The sequence below is a fragment of the Entelurus aequoreus genome, linkage group LG10, assembly GCF_033978785.1.
Source record: "Entelurus aequoreus isolate RoL-2023_Sb linkage group LG10, RoL_Eaeq_v1.1, whole genome shotgun sequence".
NCBI classification, from domain to species: Eukaryota; Metazoa; Chordata; class Actinopteri; order Syngnathiformes; family Syngnathidae; genus Entelurus; species Entelurus aequoreus.
This window is the reverse complement of record NC_084740.1, coordinates 20492770-20502054: the sequence shown is the minus strand read 5'-3', so window position 1 is coordinate 20502054 and position 9285 is coordinate 20492770. Positions and strand designations below refer to the sequence as shown.

Below are 9285 nucleotides of genomic sequence, written 5' to 3'. Positions count from 1 at the left end.
TTTTAATGAAAATCAACCCTTTTTTGTTTGTTTTAAAATCTGCCATATGAAAGAAAAATCGAAAAACGGTCCTAATTGTGTAACCTATTTTTATGGACTGCTTGTGTTGTTTTTGTACTTATCCTGTTATTGTGTTGAAACGAGGACGTTTATTTTTATAGGAGGGGAGGTATGTAACCTATTTTTATGGACTTGCCTCTTTGTGATGTTAAATTCCTGTTATAAACTGTTATACGCTTGCCTTGAGCTTTTATTTTGAAGGCGCTAAGAGCGGAAGTGGTGACACGTTGTGGTGGAGAGGAGTTTGAAAACAAACGAAATAAAGTGGTCCTCGTGTAAAACTGGAGCCTCCGTGTTTGTTATTTTGTAGTTTTATACAGTATAGGCGACATATATAAACCCTCGGTTACAATTGTATTTTTGGGAAATATAATGAACGCGGACTTTCTCCGTACCAGTAGGGGCGACAAACTGTTGGTTAAAAAAAACAACCTGAAGGAGAGAGTTACCAAATATGGTCATAAACACCGGCTGCTAAGCTAGTCTGAAAAGTGAGTATAACATTGTCGCAAGAACTTTCACAAAACACAGAAAATTATGTAAGCTTGTTATTAAATATATACGCATACGTTCGAACCCATTCAGCATGTACTTAGCTGTGACGTTCATTTCAGAAAGAGAGGTGGACGATCACTTAGTTTTATATATATATATTTGAGTGTCTTGTGCAGAGAAGTTGCATCTTGTCTTAGATTGCCCTGTTTATTTGAACCAAACTTCTCTTTTGTCAGGATCTCTGGGAAAATGTCTGGGTCCTCCATGCACCTTCCTCCTCCTCCACCTCCTCCTCCTCCTGCTTCCCCTGCACCTCCATGGTCAACAGACAACAACAGCAAGAAGAAGAAGCTCTATCAAACTATAGGACTCAGCAGAAGTCCAATTGTGGGAGATAACACAGAGCCTCTAATGCTTATTCGTCAACGGGAGAACAGGTGATCGCATGATCTTTGCAATTCAAACATTTTCCTTCTACAAGGCGCGTGTTAAACACAAGGCCCGGGGGCCAAATGTGGCCCAGAAACGACACCATACGGGGGCCCTCTAGTTCAGTTCAAAACTTGGATGACAAACATTTTAACCTGGTCCGGGAGTCAGCAACCCGCGGCTCTTTAGTGGCTCCCGGGAGCATTTTTTAAAAAGGATTGAAAATGGTAAAAAAAATTCAGAAAAATACTTTTTTTGTTTTATAGTATGTTTTTTGTTATGACTCGGCCGGGGTTTGAACTCACAACCTACCGATCTCAGGGCGGACACTCTAACCCAGTGGTTCTTAACCTGGGTTCGATCGAACCCTAGGGGTTCGGTGAGTCAGCCTCAGGGGTTCGGCGGACCCTCCGCCGCGGATGTCGAGACACATCTCACTCTTTGTGTAAATAAAAACTTCTCCATATCGGCGTATTATGGATATGGCAACAGCAGAAGTCACACTGATTTTCAGGTGTGTAAATTGTTGTGAGTTCATGCACTGTGTTGGTTTTGTTCTTTGAACAAGGTGATGTTCATGCATGGTTCATTTTGTGCACCGGTAAAAAAACCCATATAACTTTGTCTTGAATTTGAAAAAAAAAAGATATATATTTTTTACTGAAGAAGGGTTTGGTGAATGCGCATATGAAACTGGTGGGGTTCGGTACCTCCAACAAGGTTAAGAACCACTGCTCTAACCACGAGGCCACTGAGTAGACACCTTTGTGCATTCACACACAGCATATCAAAGACTACAAAAATGGGACCCATTACCTCCCTGCTCGGCACTCAGCATCAAGGGTTGGAATTTGGGGTTAAATCAACAAAAATGATTCCCGGGCGTGGCACCGCTGCTGCCCACTGCTTCCCTCACCTCCCAGGGGGTGAACAATCATTGGTACTTTAACTTTAACTTTTACCTTTTTTTGTTTGAGGACAAACATGACACAAACCTTCCCAATTGTTAGAACTACCACTGTTTAATATGTTCAATATGAGTATTTGGTGAACATCGTCTTGTCCTACTAATTTTGGCGGTTCTTGAACTCACCATAGTGTGGACTGTTTGTTTACATGTAAAATCTTCCACTCCTTCCTTGTCTCATTTTGTCCACCAAAAGTTGTATGCTGTGTGTGAATGCACGAAGGTGCGCTTTGTTGATGTTATTGACTTGTTGGAGTGCTAATCAGGATATTTAGGCTAGCTGTATGTACATATTGCATCATTATGCCTCATTTGTAACTATATTTGAGCTCATTTAATATCCTTCATTTTTATCCTCTTTGTATATAATTTATATTTGCATGTCTCATGACACATTATCTGTATGTAATATTGGCTGCATTTCTGATAGTTGTTTGTGTGCCATGTTGTTAAAGACAACATCTATACCTTTGGCCATTAAAAGCCAGTCATTTCCAGGAGTTATCTCACCTTCCGAGTAGCCTCTGATTTACTAATGGTTTCTAACGTGTAGAATAAATATTACATTTCAACATTTCTGTCAACCAAGATTTGCTTCAGCCTGCGACACATAGTCATTTTGATAGATAGATAGATAGATAGATAGATAGATAGATAGATAGATAGATAGATAGATAGATAGATAGATAGATAGATAGATAGATAGATAGATAGATAGATAGATAGATAGATAGATAGATAGATAGATAGATAGATAGATAGATAGATAGATAGTACTTTATTGATTCCTTCAGGAGAGAGTTCCCTCAGGAACATTTAAATTCCAGCAGCAGTGTACAGAATTGAGATGTAATTTAAAAAGTAACTAATGGAGGTATAAATGGAAATAAATTAGAAAATATAACAATAAGAATGAAAATAAAAAGTAACAATAAGAATACAAATATAACAGTAAAAATAAGAATATAACAAGAGAAACTAGGCAGTAGTAACCATGTTATGAATTTTTTTTTAAAATAAATAAATAGTAGGCTAATATTGACACTTATATCATGTGTTGCCTTCATTATAACACTTATATAAGACTTTTCATTTTTTGCGGCTCCAGACAGATTTGTTTTTTGTATTTTTGGTCCAATATGGCTCTTTCAACATTTTTGGTTGCTGACCCCTGATCTAGTCCAATCTTGTAATTTACATAACTGAGGTGTTCCTCAAGGCTGCCCTTTAAGTCCTCTCCTTTATGGCAGTTAACATTTTCGTAATGTAATTTATGCAACAAGGTGTTGCAGTAGCTTGTTTACTTGCGCACATTCATAACGTATACCTGCTTTTTCAGTAATAGCAGTATTTAAACACATATGTATATATATACAGGGTTTCCCACACATTCATTTATTTGTGGCGGCCCGCCACGAAAGAATTACGTCCGCCACAAATAAAATAAAATAAAAATTTAAAAAAAAAATATATATATATATATATATATATATATATATATATATATATATATTTTATTTTTTATTTTTTTTGTCCTCTCCAGCTTTTAAGGCAAATCATATAGTTGATGTAGATGCCCATATCGGCTGTTCAGATTTACTTTACAAAAGAGAAGTGTAGGATACTTCTCTTGTTGCCTTATTTGTATTTGACTTTATTAAATGTATTTATATTAGAAACACAACATGTGTATATAACAAAGGGTGCAAAGTCTGCAGGCAGTAGGAAACACATGGTTAAGTGTAGGGAGTAAAACTGATGGCAGTCTAAAGTTCAAGATTTTTGGAGCTCTTTGTTCAGTGGATCAGATGTTTGATGAAGCTCTGTGTCTATCTACCACCACTACTGTTTTCTGTTTATTTGTTACTGACTGTGGCAGGACACCTCTGCCTCTGTTTTACTTTATGTTGCTGGTAAATAATATGGTTGTAGTAGTAGGCTAAAGTTAAATTATTTAGTATGCACTAATTAAAGGGGCAGAGCTTTGAGACATTTTAGCTTTTATATATTATAAGATATATTTTTTGTAAGAACCACAATTAATAAATATATTTCAGTGAATAACTTATTGTTCATATCTGTATATAAATATGTACATAAAGTGTTGTAATTATATTGTAAAATGGATGGATGGATGGATGGATGTCCGTTTAACACAAAACTGTTATTATTAATTAGTAAGTATACATTTTTTGAGCCTTTTTAGAGAAAATCATATCATTGTAGTAAATTATGCAAATTACTCGAAGATGTCATGGTGACCACGCCCATAGCCACGCCCCCACCGCCACAGGTATCTTGGCAGTTTATGGGAAACACTGATATATATATATATATATATATATATATATATATATATATATATATATATATGTATGCACATACACACACACACACATATGTTTATGATAGATATTTCTTTAAAAAAACATTAATTAATTCTTAATTCATATTGTCTTTGTTTGAGACGTGCACATATGAAGTAACTGACCAAAAAAAATGTACTAACCAAAGATTTGCTGAACTAAAATTTGAATGCAATCTTCCATTGTTGACATATTTCCAAAACGGTTGTTTGTAAAGTACATGCACAGTTTTAAAGCTACAATTACTTTTCTTCAAGTGTTATTTTAATGTGCTTCAGTTTCAGCGCAGACCTCCACTGGATACTAATGAACACATATGTACCTTCTCTCATCCAAGATGGTCCACAGTAAGTCCTGAAAACAAGCTCCATCATGCTCCTTACCTTTGACTCATGATGTCATTGTCTTATCGCAGGATGTCAATATGACATATTTGCCAGGGTGTGACCGTACGCTCATGTTTTGTCGTTATCTTCAAGGTGCGGCCTGGTGGCTTTGTGTACGGCTGCTCACCTCCTACGGCACGGCGCTGTTGACTTGGACGCCGTAGTTCAGACTGCACGCAGCCGAGGCTTCACAGTGCAGGGGGAAATGTTCTCAGGTAACCCACAAAATAAGAGCGTAGGCCAAACAGCAACTCAAACGTGCCTCTTACTCTGTCAGCTTGCAACATGGCGCTGCTGGCCGAGGAAGTGTGCGGATGTAAAGCAGAGCTGCTGTCAGGGGGATTGAGTGGTAATGCTTCAAGGATTATAGCACACTTGTGGGCCAGACAGCCGGTTCTCATCCCGTATCCTTGACCTCCACACTTGCTAATTTCAATAGGAACACCTGCACATCTAATGTACAACAGAACAATGATAATGACATAATTCTGGGGTTCTAGTATCATTTTGGGACCCACATTCTCCCCCAACTCACTTTCCAATCATCTCAAAAACATTTCCAAAATGGAATAAATTCATTTTTTTCCTTAAAAATTCTACAGACAATAACCATAATGACAATGTGAAAAGTGTTGTTTTTTATTTTATTTTGCAAATGTATTAAAAATACATAAATCACATGTCCATAAGTGTTCAAAGCCTTTGCTCAATACTTTGGTGATGCACTTTTGGCAAGAATTACAGCCTGAATACGATGCCATAAGCTTAGCACACCTATCTTTGGGCAGTTTCCCTCATTCCTCTTTGCAGCACTTCTTAAGCTCCCTCAGGTTGGATGGGAAGCGTTGGTTCGGTCTCTGTACATTGTTTTGCATACTTGTGTTCTTTAGTTTTGATCAATTAGCAAAACAAACAAACTTTTCACATTGTCATAATGGAATAAAGCTGTAAAGTAACAAAATGTGGGAAGCGCTGTGAATACTTTCCCAATGAACTGTATGTCTTATTTTCTTTTATTATGTCTACTGTGGTTGATGAAATGTGGGTGTTATTTCAAGTCCAGTGGGCTCTCGTAATGTTTAAAAAAAACGGCTTTTTAGGTCGTAAACAGTTTCTTACTATGAAAATATTCCATTAAGAATTCCTGCTTACCATTTCTATATATAAATTAATTGATTGAGCCAACAAAAAGCCTTGACTCTGAACATTTTCCTCATTTTGTTATGTTACACTTTTATTCCAAAATGGAATAAATAAATGTTTTTCCTCAAAATTCTACAGACAATATCCATAATAACAATGTGAAAAGTTTTTGTTTTTATTTTACAAATGTATTAAAAATACATAAATCACATGTAAATAAGTATTCACAGCCTTTGCACGATACTTTGTCGATGCACTTTTGGCAGCAATTACAGCCTCAAGTCTTTTTGAATACGACGCCATAAACTTGGCACACCCATCTTTGGGCAGTTCCGCCCATTCCTCCACAGTTTCCAAACACAATTTGAAATGTGGACTCATCAGACCACAGAACACTTTTCCACTTTGCATTAGTCCATCTTAGATGAGCTCGGGCCCAGCGAAGCCGGCGGCGTTTCTGGGTGTTGTTGATAAATGGCTTTCGCTTTGCATAGTAGAGTTTTAACTTGCACTTACAGATGTAGCGACCAACTGTAGTTACTGACAGTGGTTTTATGAAGTGTTCCTGAGCCCGTGTGGTGATATCCTTTACACTGATGTCGCAAACTTCACCGGTTTTGGGTTTTGTACATGTATTTTTTAGTTTTGATAAATTAGCAAAATAAAAAAATACTAAACTTTTCACATTGTCACAATGGAATAAGGCTGTAACGCAGTGGTTCTTAACCTTGTTGGAGGTACCGAACCCCACCAGTTTCATATGCGCATTCACCGAACCTGTCATGTCTGTGATCATGTTTTGTTTAGTTATGTTTTGCTTGGTTTTGGACACTTTTTAGTTCTTGTTTTCACTCCCTTGCTTTGTCACCACAGCAACCATTAGTTTCACCTGGTTCACATCCTCATGTCACGCACCTGTCTCACGTTTTCACATTTCGAGTCACGCACCTGTTTTCACTAATCATGTCACCAGTATTTAAGCTTGTTGTTGCCAGGCAGTCGGCCTGGTGACATTATCCTATCTTACCCCTGACATTCTAGATTTGCTCTGTGCTGACTTATTTCCTGCTTGTATTCCATGCCATAGTTTTCATGCTTTTCACGTCGCAGTAAGTGTAGTTTTTCTTGTCCATAGTTTCTGTCTAAGTGTTTTTTGTTTCTTAGCCAAGTTTATCTCCGCCTTTGAGCGCGCCTTTTGTTTGCACCTTTTTTTGTAGTTTAGAGTTAAAAATAAATCATGTACTCACCTTCACGCCTTGCCCGCGCCAACTTTCCTTTGCATTCCGGGAAAACACAACACCCCAAAGTCCCCTTGTTGACAGAACCCTTCTTTAGTGAAAAATAAAATGTTTTTTTTTCAAATTCAAGACAAAGTTATATGTTTTTGGTAACATTTTAGTATGGGGAACATATTCTAAGTAACAAAGACTTAATTTAGAGTTATTTGGTTAGGGTTAGGGTTAGCGGGTTAGGGCCAGGGTTAGAGGGTTAGGGTTATAATAAGGCCATGCCGAATAAGGCATTAATGAGTACTTAATAATGACTAGTTAAGAGCCAATATGTTACTAATTTGCATGTTAATAAGAAACTAATTGATGGTGAATATGTTCCCCATACTAAAGTGTTACCATGTTTTATTACTGGTGTACAAAATTAACCGTGCATGAACATCACCTTGTTCAAATAATAAAACCAACACAGTGCATAAACTCACAACAATTTACACACCTGCAAATCAGTGTGACTTCTGCTGTTGCCGTGTCCGTAGTACGCCGATAGGGAGAAGTTTTTATTTACACGATGAGTCGGGTGTGTCTTGACCTCCGCCGAACCCCTGAGCCCGACTCACCGAACCCCTAGGGTTCGATCGAACCCAGGTTAAGAACCACTGCTGTAACGTAACAAAATGTGGGAAGCGTTGTAAATACTTTCCCAATGCACTGTATTTTCTTTTATTATGTCTACTGTGTTGGATGAAAGGAGTGTTAGGGTGACTATGTGGGTGTTATTTCAAGTCCAGAGGGCTCTCGTAATGTTAAAAAATGCCTTTTTAGAAGGTCGTAACTATGAAAATACTCCATTAATAATTCCTGCTGACCATTTCTATATATAAATTAATTGATTGAGCCTTGACACTGAACACCCAGATATGACGAAGACTACAACCATGAGCCATGCCAGCGTGGGGGCCACAGGGCGCACTGGGCCGTGGCTTCAGGTCAGCCACGAAGACGAGGAAACAGGTCAAACACAGTATTTAACACATCTACCTCATCCAGGTGTTCTCATCGGTGTGAGACCGGGCAGCGTAAGCTCAGAACAGACTCGGCCCGACCCCACCCTGCCGTGGATTCACCTCCACGGAGACTCCTCTTCCTCCTGCTGTCCCGCCGTGGGCAGCTGGAGCCTCAGGGACGTCTACATCCTGGCCAAGCAGGGTAAGAGTCTACGCTACCAGCTGTGGGGTTGGGACAGCGTCGCCCGTAGCAACGAGCAGCTGAAGGCAATGGACCCTCAGAGGTCCAGCGATGGGACCACCTACGTGGTTCCAGAAGGAGGAGTGGAGGCCGGGCTGGCTGGGCAGGCTGTGTTACTGCACACAAGGACCCCGTCAGAAGAAGCTCAAAGAACAATATAAGACATGTTTGTTTTTATTCAAATAGCAAGACATTTTAAAGTCAGTATTTTTACACATTACTTGAGCATCCTAATAACCTCTACAAGCTTCTCTAGTATTTATATTTCCATGTTACGCAACAATAAAAAAAAAAAACATTTCAGAAATGGGTTGTGAGTTTTAGCCAGTAAAGAAACCGAACTGAAATTAAGAAGAAAACCAAGTGAATTTAGAAAATGAGTGCGAAACACAAGAAATTGGAGGAAGACTTGGAGGAGATCAGAAAATCGCTTAACTCCCTGTCGGAGGATGTAAGGACAGTGGCCAAACAGCAAGACACACTCATGGAGTTGTTGACCGAAATCAAAATGCTGAAAAACATCAAGGAAAAAGACAAGAAAATTGTTGACCTAGAAGCAAGAATTGACGAAATTGAACAGTACACCAGAATGGACGATTTAATTATAAGTGGACTAGAAACCAAACATCGCACATATGCAAGAGTGGCCGGGACTCGCAGCAGGGACGCTGACAAGGACGCCGAAGCCCCGGCAGACGAACTTGTGACACTTGAACGGCAAGTAATTAACTTTTTTTCCAGTAAGAACATGACTCTTCAAAGTGGCAGCATTTCAGCGTGCCATACTATCCCCAGGAAGGACAGCAGAACCAACCCAGCCATTGTGATCCGGTTTGTAAATCGGAAACACAAGACGGAGTTACTACGGCAGGGAAGGAAGCTGAAGGGAACTGGGGTTTACATCAATGAACATCTTACCAAGAAGAACGCTGACATTGCAAGACAAGCACGCATCCTCAGAA

General features: G+C 38.9%; 1 protein-coding gene across 2 annotated transcripts; it reads left to right on the top strand.

Annotated features, from left to right (window-relative positions):
* Nucleotides 1-275: 275 nt before the first annotated feature.
* actmap (actin maturation protease) lies at nt 276-8621 on the top strand. 2 transcript variants are annotated; one of them, XM_062062067.1, is made up of 7 exons: nt 276-551; nt 792-992; nt 4596-4664; nt 4797-4918; nt 4981-5107; nt 7994-8064; nt 8126-8621. In XM_062062067.1, the coding sequence occupies exons 2-7, from the start codon at nt 805-807 to the stop codon at nt 8482-8484; spliced, it is 936 nt and encodes a 311-aa protein (XP_061918051.1). In that variant the 5' UTR covers nt 276-551; nt 792-804; the 3' UTR covers nt 8485-8621. The 2 variants fall into 2 exon arrangements, with proteins under 2 accessions (XP_061918051.1, XP_061918050.1); XM_062062066.1 differs by lacking the exon at nt 276-551 and adding an exon at nt 564-599 and having other exon boundaries at nt 8126-8496.
* Nucleotides 8622-9285: the final 664 nt, after the last annotated feature.

Coding starts and splice junctions, on each gene's coding strand:
- actmap (XM_062062066.1), top strand. Junction 4,665..4,796: donor CTCATCCAAGATGGTCCACA/GTAAGTCCTGAA, acceptor GTTATCTTCAAG/GTGCGGCCTGGTGGCTTTGT. Junction 4,919..4,980: donor GCAGGGGGAAATGTTCTCAG/GTAACCCACAAA, acceptor TTACTCTGTCAG/CTTGCAACATGGCGCTGCTG.